Source organism: Dermacentor variabilis, chromosome 3 (genome assembly GCF_050947875.1).
Source record: "Dermacentor variabilis isolate Ectoservices chromosome 3, ASM5094787v1, whole genome shotgun sequence".
NCBI classification, from domain to species: domain Eukaryota; kingdom Metazoa; phylum Arthropoda; class Arachnida; order Ixodida; family Ixodidae; genus Dermacentor; species Dermacentor variabilis.
Window position 1 is genome coordinate 148,088,826 of NC_134570.1, and position 16,514 is coordinate 148,105,339.

The window sequence follows — 16,514 nt, forward strand, 5'->3', positions numbered from 1 at the left end:
ATTTTTTTCCGTCTTATAATCGAATGAAATGATATTTTTAATACGAGTAGTTGAGTATTAGTAACACAAATTATGAGGAGTCCTTTCGTCATCGGGCTAGTACCGGAATGTCGCTGGGGGGTCTCAAATCGTGTCATGCATTTACCTCAATTTCTCGGTTACTAAAGCTCTGTTCGCGATTATATTGACGCCTTAGACGTTCTAGAACATTGCTCTACCACTTTAACTTGAGTTTCTGGTAACCTTTAGTGTCCCTTTAACTACAGTTGAAAACTACGCAATGCCAAGCATGCTTGGTTTGGTATATATATATATATATATATATATATATATATATATATATATATATATATATATATATATATAGAGAGAGAGAGAGAGAGAGAGAGAGAGAGAGAGAGAGAGAGAGGGTAATTCAATATGCTGTTTATGTTGTCCTTTTCACACGTGTTTACACGCGCGCCTTTCAGTGCCACGAAGTACTTTCATGAGCTCCCTCGCGAGAGCAAGTACCCAGAATAACGCTGCCAGCGTTCCCTAAACACGCAACTGGCGGGCCACGGCGCTCAAGACATGTCTTCGCGTGTGCTGGCCTGTACAAGGCGAGAGCTTTCTGCTTTTATTGTTATCGTTTTCATTGCGATAGCAACTGTACGGACACTACGCGCAAATATCCGTCGTCGCGGTCGGCTTCACCGTGATGTTCTGTACGAATCCCAAGTGCGACGAGAACGCGACCGCCCGCCGTGTGCTGCAGGTGCGAGGGAAAACATGCGAAGGGGAGCCGACGAGGATGGCGGCTCGGCCAAAGCAAAGCCACCTAGAATACATTTTTTTCTAGGTGGCTTTGGCTCGGCGCGGCGGCTTCTTCTAGCGCGCGCAGGGGAGGGACGCGGGGAAGGTGCGTGCCGACATTTCGCGCGCGCAAGGGTGGGAGCGGGGAGATGTAACGTGCTAGGAGGGGGCAGGGTCACGGTTGCGCCGCGTCTCCGCTTCTACTCCAGCCTCGGCTCCGCATGGCACGGCTGAACGCTTTGAAGGCTAGTCGACCCGATATGGTCGATGGCTTCGAGGGTGCTACGTTCTCACGCGCCGAGTTCTCGTTGAAATGACAGGCAGCCCGAAGGATACTTCGCTCGCCACTGCTGCCGATCTTCATCAGTGAAATGTGTTTGCTTGTGCGCGCGTGACACCGTGCTTGTTAATTTAGTTAGCAATCGAATGCTTACAGCAGTTTATACAGCGAATAAAACTACCAACTTTGCTGCGCATTGCCGTCTAATAATTTGCTATCGTAATCAATGCTTCGCTTTTCGAGCGGAACTGCGACTTTTTCTTCCTTCTTTTTTACACAGTACGGCTCGTGTTCTTCGCACGATACGTGTGTAACCAAGCGGTGGCACATGTATGCGCGTTTATACCGACGGGCTCGCAGTAAATGTCGTCATTGGTTTTGTCTGAGTCCCAGTTTAGTGAGCTGATAAGCGGTGAAGAGTTAGAGATACTAGCCTCGCGAATTGGAGATTTTATCGCGGAGCTGTGAAAGCCATAGCGCGTGCCTGACGCGCCACTGTTGGAAAAGGGTGGATGGACGAAATTATTTTGGAAGGTGATCGACTCAGACCTCTAATAAAGAAGGGGACAGATGATACAAATGAATTGAAGAAAATTAGCACAAAGTTTTTTTTAAAGAGAAGCTTTTCCTCTTCCCTCGACTTTTCCACTGTTGCTGCTGCTGCTGCAGTCGCTGTCTTGCACGTCGCGTCGGGGTGGGTGGTTGAGAACGTTTATAATTACCATTGTACGGACGCAGGAGAGGCGTCTGTGAGCCCTCTTGAGCGACAACTTCGTCGGCGTCGCCACAGTGCTCTCTGGAGCTGTCTGGTCGTTGTCACAATGCCTTCTGGACGCACCTGGCCATCGATCGACACAATGCCTTCAGAACGGCTTCAATTACGCGTTAGACCCCCCCTTGATGAAGCATCGCAGAAGCTGTGCACGGGATGGTCGCGGCAAAAGGGAAAGGCGCCGTCAGAAAAAAGTTAGCTTCGTTTGGGGTCTCTTCAATGATTGAATCGCTACTACTAGGCGTACAGATTTTTGGGCTGGTTGCTTCGTTACAGTATTGTTATTTATTTTCAATACTGCCAGTCTTTTTCTGAGACCACAGCAGGTGGGCGTACAGATCGTACATGCAAGTATAATAATACATCAGCATCACGCGGCAAAACAGAAACAGGAATCCAATGCAGTGATAGGGATCACAAAGATATAAGAGCTAAAGGTTTACACAATAAGTTTTCTTAATGATAATTACGAATGAATGCCCAGCTGAAATACTATGAGCAATACACGTTTAACGCTTATAACTTATACACACTTATAATAGAAATAATGCACAAATCACAAATTTTTAACGTCAGATAGCACTCATTTGAGGTCATAGCGCTGAATTGACTCGGCCGATAAAGACGACAGGAGGTGACTTGATAGTGCACGTCCTGTCGTCTTGACCGCGCCAGTTAAGCGCTATGACCTTAATTACTGCATTAGTTACTTAATTACTTATAACCTTAAATACTAGACATGGCAACAGTTGCGTACAAACTGAAAAACATACAGTAATTCAAGGTATGATGCAGCACGTTTCTGATATTTCTGAAAAATACTCTCCGTGCAAAGTTTGTACATGCACGCGCACAACTGACGCGGGGCGTGCGGATGCAAAGCTGCGCACTAAAGCACCCCAGCGTCAGGACGACAACACGCATGCATCTCTCCAGCAAGTCAACAATTCAGCCACGATACGATTCACCCGTTTGAGGGGGTGACAGAGCCAACCTTTCTCGCAGGCTAGGAACAACGGTGTCCTCGAGCAAGCACGTCTCGCTCGTGCGTCCTGTGCACTACGCATGCAGACAAAATATACAAGTGGTGCATGCAAGGTAACATTTAACATCACATCACGACTGTCGCAGGCCGTCAACACCACCGCCAAAAAATCGTCAATGAACAGATCGAAACAGCACAGAGAGCTTCGCTTACGTCGATTCCCATAGTACGTGGGATGTGCATAACTTTAAAAAAAAAAATTCACTCTGGTTTCGCGTTCTTGTTGAAAACGAAAGTCCCTTGTCTGACGCAAAGTAAGGAAAGATATTATATATTCGATCAATATAGAGAGCAATATATTAGATCAACGAGCGAATTAGAGTTACCGAAGGGATACACAATAAGTTAAACAAGTATATGCTTTCAAAATACGCGCTACCATGAGCGCAGATTTCATAAGCCCGAAAATTAGACGCAGAAAATGCTGGAGGGCTGCAATGATACTGTATCTGACAGGTTCCTGGACGATCTACCTGTGACGTCATGGATTCCGGCCCTGCGTTTCCAGGTTTACCTAATTGAGCAGATTTTTTTTTCAGCAATAGACACAAGAGAAAGAGCAAACAAAAAATTTCACCGACTTTTACGACACACCCTCATGCGAAATCTGAGCGCAGCTCCAATACGTGTTTCCATTACGCGATATATTGGCTGGCGCGAAAAATCTGTCTCGTGCGGCACGTTGCAAACGGAGGGAAGTGTGACGCAACTGCCTCGCTAATCGGGAGATCACTAGAGGCGGCGCGTGGGTGACGCGCGATTCACAGCAGCCGCCGCAGACAGTCTTCCGCTCATGCAGCGCTTTGTTTCCACATATGATATCGGTGACGTCATCGGTGGACAAACGGCGCGTGCCACTCTGACGCCATCTCGTAGTCATAGTTGCCGCGAAGTCCGTCTTGCGCGGCACTACGCTTTTCTTCTCACGTTTTAACCATGCCCTCCTCCACACTGAAGCACAAATGCACTCTGACACGCTATATATAGTATCGACGTACAGGTGGAACGTTCATTATTGTGATTTATTCGCTGAAAGATAGGACGGCAAAGTTTTCAGCTAAGCAAATTTTTGCCATGCCTGGAAGGAGAACAGAATGGCAAGTCAATTTAAGCAGGACCCTTTTCGTAAGCCTCCAGGTTTCTGCCCCGTAGGTGGGTACTGGTAAGACAGAAGAATAAACGTCACTTCACTTCACACAGCTATTATGCACTTTTCTCTTGAGGGATAATGGCAACCTGATGTTCATGACCTGAGAATGCCTGCCAAAGGCACTCCAGCCCATTCTTATTCTTCTGATTATTTCACTCTCATTATCCGGATCAGCAGTCACTACTTGTCCTAAGTAGATGTATTCCCTTACCACTTCAAGTGCCTCGCTAGCTATTGTAAATTGCTGTTCTCTTCCGAGACTGCTAAACATTACTTTAGTTTTCTGCAGATTAATTTTTAGACCCACTCTTCTGCTTTGCCTTTCCAGGTCAGTGAGCATGCATTGCAATTGGTCCCCTGAGTTACTAAGCAAGGCAATATCATCAGCGAATCGCAAGTTACTAAGTCATTCTCCATTAACTTTTACCCCAAGTTCTTCCCAATCCAGGTACCTGAATGCCTCCTGTAAACACGCTGTGAATAGCATTGGAGAGATTGTATCTCCCTACCTGACGCCTAGAATGACAAAAAACTGAGCTAGTTGGTAAGGATACATAATGTAAAAGAAGTAAGGCGTGCAGACACCGACACAAGAGAAGTGGACAACATGAACGCCGCAAACAGGACTAAAGTGCCTCAGAAAGGCTGCCCACCATTTTGATAGGAGGACCTGTCTTCGTCGGAAGCACCGGAGATAAGACGAGAAGCAGAGAGCACGTGAGTCATCACTATATGTCTGAAGTCGTTTTTTACAGTGAAATTGTTAGAATCTCGCTGGGTTTCTCTTGACGTCCGCAGTTCCGCCGAGCTGGGGAGAGAGAGTGAAAGCAGGGTATAAAAATAGCATCGCGCAGCATAGCGACTCGGCGAGGGTGGGTGGAGCCTAGCTGGGGAGAAGGAGGGGCGTTCGTGTCGCCCACTTCTCTTCTCTTGTGTCCGTGTCTGCACGCCTTACCCTTTTTTTGCATTAGGAACACCGGAAGTCCGCCCTCTTTGGGAAATATACACGTATTCTCTTTGCGTGCCCTCTGGATCAGGTATACTTCTTTTCTATATATATTAAGGCGGGACAAAATTATTTCAACAACGCATGCATAGAATAGCTCCTGACAAGGCAAAACAATTTTCGTCAAAATGCAGTTTGGGGCCCCTTTACGCCGTTCGCTCCACACCGGCGCTATTCGAAAGAAAATATTGACTGAAGGTCAGCCCTCTGTGCCTGAGGCTGCGCTGCGATCGTTGTCATCTAAGAACGACAAAAAAAAACAGACCCCGGGCGCCGTTCACAAAGGCAATTGTTTTCACGCTGTTGGCAAGGACAAAACGATGAGGTCACTACCTTAAAGGGACGCGGCGGAGAAATATTAGGACAAGCAGCATAGAGAGAGAGAGAGAGAGAGAGAGAGAGAGAGATGCGAAAGGCGGGGAGGTTTAACTGGAAGATAAATATCCAGTTTTCCAACCTGCAGTGGGGAGACAGTGAGTCTGTTGGTCATGAGTTCGTATCCTCAAGGGGTATTGTGACTCTTATCTTTATTTCTCTTAAATAATATAATCGCGAAGCACCACTCTAGGATTCCAACGACGGAGCCCCGCGAACATCAAGACGATTGGAGGAGTTAGCCCATAACGTCTGTCACTGACACACACACACAGCCACACACACAAATTATGCGTGGCTCTGCTTTCGCAGTAAAGTAGTGCCAAACTGCAAACTTAGTTTAACTTTTGCTAGGCTTTCCCCAGCTCCTCTGGTCTCTGGTGTTTGCGATGACGTCACGCCACCTGTGTCCCCACCGCGCCGCTCCTTGTCCTACGCTAGGCTCCACCACCCTCACCACTTCGCTTATGCTGCGCGATGCTATTTTTATACCCTGCTTTCACACTTTCTCTCAGTTCTCTCTCCCCCAGCTCGGCGAAGCTGCGGACGTCAAGAGAAACCCAGCGAGATTCTAACAGCTCCACTATAAAAAAAGGCTTCAGACATATAGTGCTGACTCACGAGCTCTCTGCTTCTCCTCTTATCTCCGGTGCCTTCGACGAAGACAGATCCTCCTATTCGAACGGTGGGCAGCCTTTCTGAGGAACCTTATCCCATGTTTGTAACTTTTATACCACCGGTGTCAGCAGTTATATAGGAAAGCTGTGAACACACTGGTGCGCATAGATATATCATGTTATAGGCCGTTGCAAGTATATAATCGAGAGTAAAACGATTCCTTTGCCCCACCGGCTATACGATGCCGCCTCTTCCGATCAGACACCAATAAACCCCGAGAGTCAGCGATTATTGACCCTTTTAATTCTACAACGCTCTTTGCGACGAACGTGCGAGCGGAGGATATGCTGGACCTTTCGCGTAAATTGAACCAAGGCTAAAAAAAATTTTGCATACATCAGTCGATTGAGATCAACTGCGTGTTGTTCGTAGATGACTGGAGTTACCCGTACCATATTTTGAAGAGCGATTACATTGCTAATCAGCTAAGTTTTATTATTCGAATATTGAATATTAATTTTAGGTCGTATGAATTCGACTGTGGTGGCTTGTTGCGCGTGTAGCAGCATATCAGATGACTGAGCGAGGGCCAAAATGGCACGTTCGATGCTTGTGCGTCATGACGTCCCGAAATGTACACTTCCTGGGAAGCTAAACCGAAACTGGCTCGCAGACAAGCTATAATGACACATTATTCAAAATGCTCACATAGCAGTAACCTTTCTTGGTTTTCTAGATCTAGAATCGTCAATAAACACAAGAAAAAAAAAAGAAAACGAAGTGACTTCAGTTACACCCCCCCCCCCGTTTTTGAATGTGGAAACCAAAATTACCCAGCAGAAAAGAAAAATAATGATTAAGCGTTCTCCAGCAGTCAGCTGCGACATTTCGGTAAGAGAAGGCGAACAGCCAAAGGTACCATTTCTGACGTCATCGGGATCATAACAGTTCGCGACATGACGCGCGCAGCAAGAATGAGACACGCTTACGCTGTCGCCGTTGAGCCTGGTTCCTGAACCCGGAGGCGCCACTGTCGATCCATCTTCACGTGCTCTGGCCTGTGCACAGACAAGAATAGAAGAACCCGGTAAATTGTGCCGATCTGGCCTGTTTAAAGAAAGCTGCAGCGAGCTGGGGCTACGCTTAAAAGACGCCTAGAAATCTCCGCACCAATGTTTGGTTTATGTTAGCTCGACAAGAAATATTTTAGATATTCCTGTAAAATATCACGTACTATACACTATAGAAATATGCGCTAAAGAGGGGTGTTCGAATAGCGAAATTCCTGAACTGAATTAAGTACGAATTTTTCACAGAGATCACCATCTGATATAGATTAGAATGTTGAATAACACAACAAGAAGTTTCCGTAAAGTCCATGTGGTGAAAAATGAAATCAGGCTTAACATACATTGACACATGATGCAGTGCCGTTCACAGTTAGATTTTCTGGCAACTGAGGAGCTCATAAATGATAAAAAAAAGAAGGACAGCTGGACAACCTTCTATGTAAGCGACCCACGAAATATCGTTGCCCAAGCACTCCATACGGATGGTTAACCAGCGAAGCTGAAACGTGTGGCCCCGGTGTTTATCGCTGGGTTAATCCCGACGGTTCATTACCCGACGGCTAGTGTTTGGATCGGACTGCTGGTACGATCTGTTGGGAACTCGGCGCTGACGCCCGTGGTTGTACCTGGGTCGCAAGCCCCAAGGGTAGCGTTGGCCTGGCGGCCTGGGGTACAACTGGAAGCATCCGAAGGTCCCGGCAAAGCATGAGTCGACTGGTAACAACAAAACAACTTGTTTATTTTAACATCGCAAAGAGTTGGCGGTCAGGTTGACCGAAGTAGAGAGACGGGAGAGCACTTCACTCAACAGAAGAAATCGGAGCCCTCCTTTTTGGCGTCCGGGGGCAGCTGTTTTTATACTCTCGCAGTTGAGGGCAAGAAGGAACCCCTCAAAAGACGAGCACGTGAATGTACAATGGGCTAATGGTGACGCACACTGTCGAAGCGCTGCCGTAGCACCATGTCGAACACGATCTCGTAGCACCCTGTCGAGCACGATCTCGTAGCACCCTGTTGTAGCGCTGCCGGTCGGGCACAATGACTGTAATGAGAGGATGATCCCTGCTTTGGCATCGCCTGTTTCGGGCACAATGACTGGAATGAGAGGATGATCCCTGCTTTGGCATCGCCTGTTTCGGGCACAATGACTGGAATGAGAGGATGATCCCTGCTTTGGCATCGCCTGTTTCGGGCACAATGACTGGAATGCGAGGATGATCCCTGCTTTGGCATCGCCTGTTTCGGGCACAATGACTGGAATGCGAGGGTGATCCTTTGCGGTCGCATCGCCGCAGTCGCGCCTGGAAACACCTGCCGATGAGTGTTGCGGCGACGACGATCGGGCCAAAATGTCTGCCGCCCCGCCGCAGTCGCGCCGGCAAAACCACGTGTCGCAGGCGAAACGCAACAGACCGCCCCGCCGGGGGAAGGAGATCCCGATGGACAGGGGACTGCATCCGCTGGCCGGAGGGATGTCGCTCGATGATGCTCATAACCGAAGTCGGGCGTCCCTCGACGTTTCTTGAGCGCAGCGCACAGAGAAGGCCTCGTTCTCTCGTTCAGGTTCGCACGGGACACTGCAAAGTGACTTCGGGAGAGTTCACATTTTTGTTCTCGTTCCCGGCAAGCGTTAGAACTACGCTGAAACTCAACCGCTCAGTCAGCAAGCACGGCACAACCCTCACTAAGCCCTGCCAGGCTCTTTCCCCTTTTTATACCACTGCCTAGTTCCTTACAGTAGTCTAGCATCACTCAGAACGCGTCCACAAATTGAAAAATTGCACTAGAAAGCATATCATCACTTTGAAACACTAAACAAAAGCAATATGTTAAAAAAAATCCTGCCTCAGGAAGAAAAACATCAGTAACAAACAATTTTGAGGCTGATTCCTACGTTAGGGGCTTCGACTTAAGCCATCGGCGTTACCGTTGAGACTCCCCTTTTTGTAACGCACCTCAAAGGAATATTGTTGTAAAGCGAGGCTCCAGCGCAGGAGGCGGCCATTTTTGGGAGAGATGGTCTGCAGCCATTGGAGAGGGCAGTGATCCGTCTCAATGATAAACCTCGAGCCGGCTAGATAGCATGACAATTTCTGAACGGCCCACACGAGACACGCACACTCTTTCTCGGTGGCGCTATACGCCTGCTCACGACTGGACAGCTTACGACTAGCATACAGGACGGGGTGTTCTACTTCTCCCTTTTCCCGTTGGCACAGTACAACGCCCATGCCTCGCTCACTAGCATCGCACTGAACAATGAACCCTTTTGTATAGTCTGGCGATCGTAGCACAGGCTGGCTTGTTAGGGCACTCTTTAGGGCGCTAAAAGCTCTTTCCTTTGTCTCGTCCCAGACGACTGTTTGAGGCTCTGTCTTTCTTAGAGCATCCGTCAGGGGAGCCGCGATATCAGAGTACCTAGGGATGTACCTCTGATAGTAGCCGGCGACACCTAAGAACGACCGAATATCGGTCTTTGTGCGCGGTTGCGGAAAGTCTCGCACAGCGGCCACCTTTATTTCAGAGGGGCGGCGACGACCCTGACCAATCACGTGACCGAGGTAGACAACCTCGGCCTGTGCTAACTGGCACTTAGGAGCCTTGACTGTCAAGCCCGCTTCGCGCAGGCGGGTTAGCACTGCCCGCAAGTGTGTCATATGCTCAGACCAGGATGCGGAGAATATCGCTACGTCGTCTAGATACGGTAAAGCGAATTCTTGCTGTCCCCGCAACACTTTATCCATGAGGCTTGAAAAACAGTATGGCGCGTTCTTCAAACCAAAACTCAACACTTTAGGACGGAATGTTCCCATTGGTGAAATGAACGCCGCATACCTACTAGCCTCTTCTGTAAGTGGAACCTGCCAATAACCCCTGACAAGATCTAGGGTGGAAATAAACTGAGCGCTACTAACTTTCTCAAGGCGCTCCTCGATGTTAGGGATCGGATAAATTTGATCCTTAGTGATGGAATTAAGCCTGCGGTAGTCGACGCAAGGACGAGGTTCCTTGCCCGGTACCTCAACTAAAATCAAAGGGGAGGTATAATCACTCTCACCTGCCTCAATAACACCGAGCTGTAGCATTTTCTTTACCTCAGCCTTCATAATATCGCTCTGGCGGGGTGACACCCGATACGCCTTGGATCGTACTGGCTCTGTGGAGGTAAGTTCTATATCATGAGTAAGTACAGAAGTCCTACCAGGCCTCTCAGAGAACAGACCTTGAAACTCTTGTAATAGCTGGTGTAGTTCGGTTTTCTGCTCGGGCGACAGCGGTGCTTTACTGATAAGGTCACTAATGACTTGACCGGTGTCTTCCCTGTTCGTCACTGAGCCTAGTCCCGGAAGCTCGACCGGAAGCTCTTCAGGAACGTTTACCATCATGCACACCACTGCTTCCCTTTGTCTATAAGGTTTGAGCAGATTACAGTGGTAAACTTGCTGTGCTTTCCGCTTTCCTGGCAGACTTACCACGTAGTTAACGTCCGACAGTTTCTGAACAATTCGTGCTGGGCCCTCCCACTGCACGTCTAGTTTGTTGTTTAGCGATGTGCGCAATATCATGACCTCATCGCCAACCTCAAAACGACGGGCCCTGGCTGTCCGATCATAATAAACCTTGGCCCTCTGCTGGGCCTTTGTCATTGCTTCACCTGACAACTCCTGTGCCCTTCTTAAGCGTTCGAGGAGCTTAAGCACGTACTCCACCACGACTGGGTCGTCGCCCCTACCTTCCCATGATTCTCGAAGCATGCGAAGCGGAGACCGAAGCGAGCGACCGTACACCAGTTCAGCTGGCGAAAACCCCGTAGCTGCATGCGGCGCGGTCCTTAAAGCAAACATCACCCCAGGCAGACACAGCTCCCAGTCAGTTTGATGTTCAAAACACAAGGCTCTCAACACGCGCTTCATGACGGAGTGGAGCTTCTCAACGGAATTCGACTGTGGGTGGTACACTGAGCTGTGTAGCAGCTTTACCCCACACCTTTCGAGAAAAGTTGTCGTCAAAGCGCTAGTAAACACTGTGCCCTGATCTGATTGAATTTCTGCAGGAAAACCAACTCGCGCAAATATGGACAGTAGTGCATTAACTATCTCAACTGAGCTGAGTTCTTTAAGCGGCACTGCTTCAGGGAACTTTGTCGCTGGGCAGATCACAGTCAAAATGTGTCTGTACCCCGTGGCTGTTACCGGCAGAGGTCCCACAGTATCAATAACGAGCCGTCTAAAAGGCTCCGTAATGATAGGTACCAATTTCAACGGCGCCCTCGATTTGTCCCCTGGTTTGCCCACCCGCTGACAAGTGTCACATGTCCTCACGAAATGGTCTGCGTCCCGAAAACACCCTGGCCAATAGTACTCTTGCAAGAGACGGTCCTTAGTTTTCTTAACTCCTAGGTGTCCGGACCACGAACCCCCGTGTGACAAGCGCAACAGATCCTGACGATAGCATTGAGGCACGACCAGCTGATCGAACTCCACTCCTCTGCGGTCTAGATACTTCCGGTACAGGACTCCACCTCTTTCCACAAAACGCGCAGTTTTCCTGGCGATACCTTCTTTGACATTGCAGCGCACGTTTTCCAGGCTGCCATCCTTTTTTTGCTCGGCTATCAAAGCCGTCCGGCTGACTTTTAGCAACCTATCAAGTCCGTCTGACGTAGGCGCGATGAGCAAATCAGTAGATAGCTCTTCTAACTTTCCCGCGTCGGGCGTTTCCTCTCCAGTATCTGGCGCCTTTAACGTTACAGACTCAAGTTTATTCAGTTCGGGCGTGCTCGGAATATCAGCTTGCTGCGCCTCTGACCCTTTTTCGTTGTTTGATAACGTCGGCCCCGCAACTACCGCCTTTGCAGCGAGCTCCCGAACCTTCGATCTGGTTAAGGCCTGAACACTAGCTTCACCAAACAAAAGCCCCTTCTCGCGCAGGAGGTGATCGGACCTGTTTGAAAATAGGTACGGGTACTGGGGTGGCAGCATAGATGACACTGCCGCCTCTGTCTCAAGCGCTCCGAAAGGTCCTTCAATAAGCACCTTTGCTACTGGCAGACACACGCTATGAGCTTCCACGGCTTGCTTGATCCATGCGCACTCGCCCGTGAACATATGGGGTTCTACATAAGACGGGTGAACTACATCCATCGTAGCTGCGGAATCGCGAAGCACTCGGCACTCTTTCCCGTTCACGAGGAGGTCTCGCATGTAAGGCTCGAGAAGCTTCATGTTCTCGTCAGTGCTGCCTATTGAAAAAAACACAACTTTTGGTGTTGTTTCCGGACACTGCGCCGAAAAGTGACCCGGCTTCTGGCACGTATAACAAACGCCCGCTCGCCTCATCTCGAACCGCTTTCTGCGTTCGGCTTCGGCTGCCGCCGTCTCCTTAGGTTCGGTCGCACTGCTTCCACTCGCATCCGCACTACGCGTGTTCCCCTTTGCTCTCATGGGTGTGAACTTCGGCCTCTCGAACTTCGAGCCAAATTCACCCTTTTGACCATCCTTAGCTCCGCGAGCCCGACGCGTCACAAACTCCTCGGCTAGCTCAGCGGCTTTAGCCACCGTACAAACGTCTGGCCTATCCAAGACCCAGTATCGCACGTTCTCCGGTAACCGACTATAAAACTGTTCTAGCCCGAAGCACTGCAGAACTTTATCGTGGTCACCGAACGCTTTCTCTTCTTTGAGCCACTCCTGCATGTTTGACATAAGCCTATACGCAAACTCTGTATATGACTCACTTCTGCCTTTCTCATTTTCCCGAAACTTCCGACGGAACGCCTCCGCAGACAGCCGGTACTTTTTTAGAAGACTCGATTTCACTTTGTCGAAATCCTCTGCTTCCTCTCTATCCAAGCGAGCGACTACGTCGGCCGCCTCGCCGGGTAACAAAGTGAGCAAGCGCTGTGGCCACGTTTCCCGAGAGAACCCCTGCTTCTCGCACGTTCGCTCAAAGTTAACCAGGAACAAACCAATGTCCTCTCCAAGCTTAAACGGCCGCATCAGGTCAGTCATTTTGAACAATACGCGTTCTCCTGCACCGTGTGCCTGACTTCCATTACGAGCGCGTTCCATCTCTACCTCGAGACGCTTCATTTCCAAAGCGTGTTCGCGCTCTTCTTTTTTCTCTTGTTGCTCTCGCTCTTTCTGTTCTTTAAGTTCACGCTCTTCTTTTTCTTTTTGCTCTTTAAGTTCGCGCTCCTGTCTTTTTGACCTCTCCTCAATAGTCTCAAGGCATTCCGACAGCTCGTCATCCTCAGCCTCTAACTCAAGAATAGCCTTTAGCAGTTCAGGTTTTCTTAGTTTGTCTGAGACATCCAGACCCAACTCTCTTGCAAGCTCCAACAATTTCGGTTTGCGCAACGACTTCAAATCCATGGCTGCTCTGAATGCTGCTTTCTCTACTGCTTACTATTGTCTTGCCGCAAACTAACCCGGCAGCAACGACAACCACAATTACCAGCTCTGTTTCTGACACTAACAAAAGCCTGGCAAAGCTCAGAAGAAGAAAGTCCCGCACTCACCAAACCTCGCAGCCAAGAGTCCAGCGCAGTCGTTCCGCTGCAGGCAACCAGTCATCACACAGGGCTCGTTGCACTGCTCCCGGATCGTCGTTGAGCTGCTCAGCATACAGTCAACTGCATCTCTTCGCTGCTGGCCTCCGTTGTCGCGATCTCACCGCTGGCAGACAGTTGTTTGAAGTCGTAGGCGATCCCACCGCTGCCACCAGTTGTTTGGATCGGACTGCTGGTACGATCTGTTGGGAACTCGGCGCTGACGCCCGTGGTTGTACCTGGGTCGCAAGCCCCAAGGGTAGCGTTGGCCTGGCGGCCTGGGGTACAACTGGAAGCATCCGAAGGTCCCGGCAAAGCATGAGTCGACTGGTAACAACAAAACAACTTGTTTATTTTAACATCGCAAAGAGTTGGCGGTCAGGTTGACCGAAGTAGAGAGACGGGAGAGCACTTCACTCAACAGAAGAAATCGGAGCCCTCCTTTTTGGCGTCCGGGGGCAGCTGTTTTTATACTCTCGCAGTTGAGGGCAAGAAGGAACCCCTCAAAAGACGAGCACGTGAATGTACAATGGGCTAATGGTGACGCACACTGTCGAAGCGCTGCCGTAGCACCATGTCGAACACGATCTCGTAGCACCCTGTCGAGCACGATCTCGTAGCACCCTGTTGTAGCGCTGCCGGTCGGGCACAATGACTGTAATGAGAGGATGATCCCTGCTTTGGCATCGCCTGTTTCGGGCACAATGACTGGAATGAGAGGATGATCCCTGCTTTGGCATCGCCTGTTTCGGGCACAATGACTGGAATGAGAGGATGATCCCTGCTTTGGCATCGCCTGTTTCGGGCACAATGACTGGAATGCGAGGATGATCCCTGCTTTGGCATCGCCTGTTTCGGGCACAATGACTGGAATGCGAGGGTGATCCTTTGCGGTCGCATCGCCGCAGTCGCGCCTGGAAACACCTGCCGATGAGTGTTGCGGCGACGACGATCGGGCCAAAATGTCTGCCGCCCCGCCGCAGTCGCGCCGGCAAAACCACGTGTCGCAGGCGAAACGCAACACTAGGTAGGCTGCCGGATCCTCGGTACGCAGTTGCTGCTTGCGCTTGGCTGCACGAGCCTGTTCTTGTGCTCGGGCTGCAGCATCGGCACGGCGTAGACAAGCTCGTTCCCGGTTCTGCTCGCGACGTTGCTGATTGAAAGCTGCCTGCTCCTAAAGAGTATGTATGACCCGTTTTGGAGCCAGAGAGAAACTGCTGTGCGTGCGCTCGGCCGCTGCGACGAAGAGCAACTACGTCACTATGGCGCATCCAATCGCGCGCTTCTCTTTTTTTCTTTTTTGCGCATGCGCATGGAGTTGCGGCGGAGAAGTTTTCGGCCTACAGGCGACAGACGGACGGACGAATCGGCTAGCCGCCTACAGCTTCGCTGTACTATATTATCCATTATCCTGGAAACCATGGCAATGACATTAAAGAAGCAATGGATCAGCATGTTACCAAATACAGGGTGTTGACTTAAGGAAGGAAGTGTAATGCTACAGCATCGCACACTGTTTTAAACTGACGCAGACATGATGAGGCTGGCAAAATAATGAGTAGAAAAAAAACTGTATACGGGATTCCTAAAAGCCAGCCGTTCTTATCGAATGGCAGGAAATTATCCAGCAGAAGTTATTTTGACCCGTGCATTTGTTAAGAAAACTGTGCCTCTGCTGCAACAAGCGCAGCTATCCTGCAGAAGAATAATTCGGAACAGCCCTCGAATGCATCGTTCTGTATGCCTCGAAGGTTCAATAAGCGTACTTGTGCCTCATATATTCGAAATTGAACGAATATTCTGCCACTTCGAATAGTGAATTTTCGAATACAATGCGAATCTGACAGCAGGGTTCATTTCATTCGTATAAGAAATTTCGAATATTTGCAAACCCCAAATACTAAACCGAAGCATTCCCTGAGACCCCTCCTGCACTTCGCTCATCATTATTGCTGCTGCCTGCGCGATTACCTCACACTTCTCTCACACGCGAGCAAGCAGTCTCATAACGTATCAGCTTATGTACAGCCATCCAATATACCATGCCTACAGATTTGCCGGTCATCCGGCTCTGTTGTCGTTGATGGTGCCTACCCCCTTTCTTTGTGTTGTGGAACTTTAATTTCCGAATAAAGCTAAATCTAGATTTTTTTATTGTTTAGCGTTTCCTTAAATAGCGTGAAACTGGCCATAAAAGAACTGTGAAACAATTAGCACGGTGGTTTTCCAAACTAACATATTGTTTCAAATTCACACCACCGCAGCCACGGGCCGTGGAGACACGTTGTTTCGGCATTCACGTGTAGCGCGGTCTTCCGGAAACGCGAATCTTGCTATTTGTAAGTCATCGATGTTGATTACGGGAAAAAGGAAAAAGGAAAAAGAAAAAGAAAAGAAGGCGCGTTTCAATAGGTCGGCAGGCGGAGGACATTTCCTGCCGAGGGCAGCCTAAATGTATCTGCTAGAACTTCAGTACACACCGCATCAAACAGTCTGTGTGCTTCTCCCAAGGTGCGCCGACAGAAATCGCCACTCTTAATCGACGATATCGTGCGACCGTTGCGAGCACAGTGGAACTCCACCGGTATTGTTTATAAGCCGCTCTGAAGAGGAAGAGGGAAAGGGGCAGACAGGAACTTGTATTGCTTCCTCATTCGCCTGTTTATCGTCTCCGCGGTGTAACTATGCGCTGCCATATTAACCGAATACGGCTGTGTGAATACACGCATATAATGAGTATGTCTTATCAAGGACGCGCCGCGGTGACAGCTCGATGGGGGCGAAATAAAAAAAAAAATATAGAAAGAAAGAAAGAAAGAAAGAAAGAAAGAAAGAAAGAAAGAAAGAAAGAAA

The 16,514-nt window shown here is 49.2% G+C and overlaps 1 protein-coding gene across 4 annotated transcripts in view; it reads right to left on the bottom strand.

The window, feature by feature from the left end:
• Window positions 1–16,514, bottom strand: part of LOC142576384 (cholesterol transporter ABCA5-like) — a 152,245-nt gene that overhangs the window by 111,842 nt on the left and 23,889 nt on the right. For 3 of the 4 annotated variants that reach the window (XM_075686494.1, XM_075686500.1, XM_075686495.1), the window contains exon 2: window positions 7,031–7,099. In XM_075686494.1, the coding sequence (XP_075542609.1) occupies window positions 7,031–7,099 (69 nt within the window). Of the gene's footprint in view, window positions 1–7,030; window positions 7,100–16,514 lie in introns of those variants that run through there. The other variant, XM_075686497.1, reaches the window with a different exon arrangement.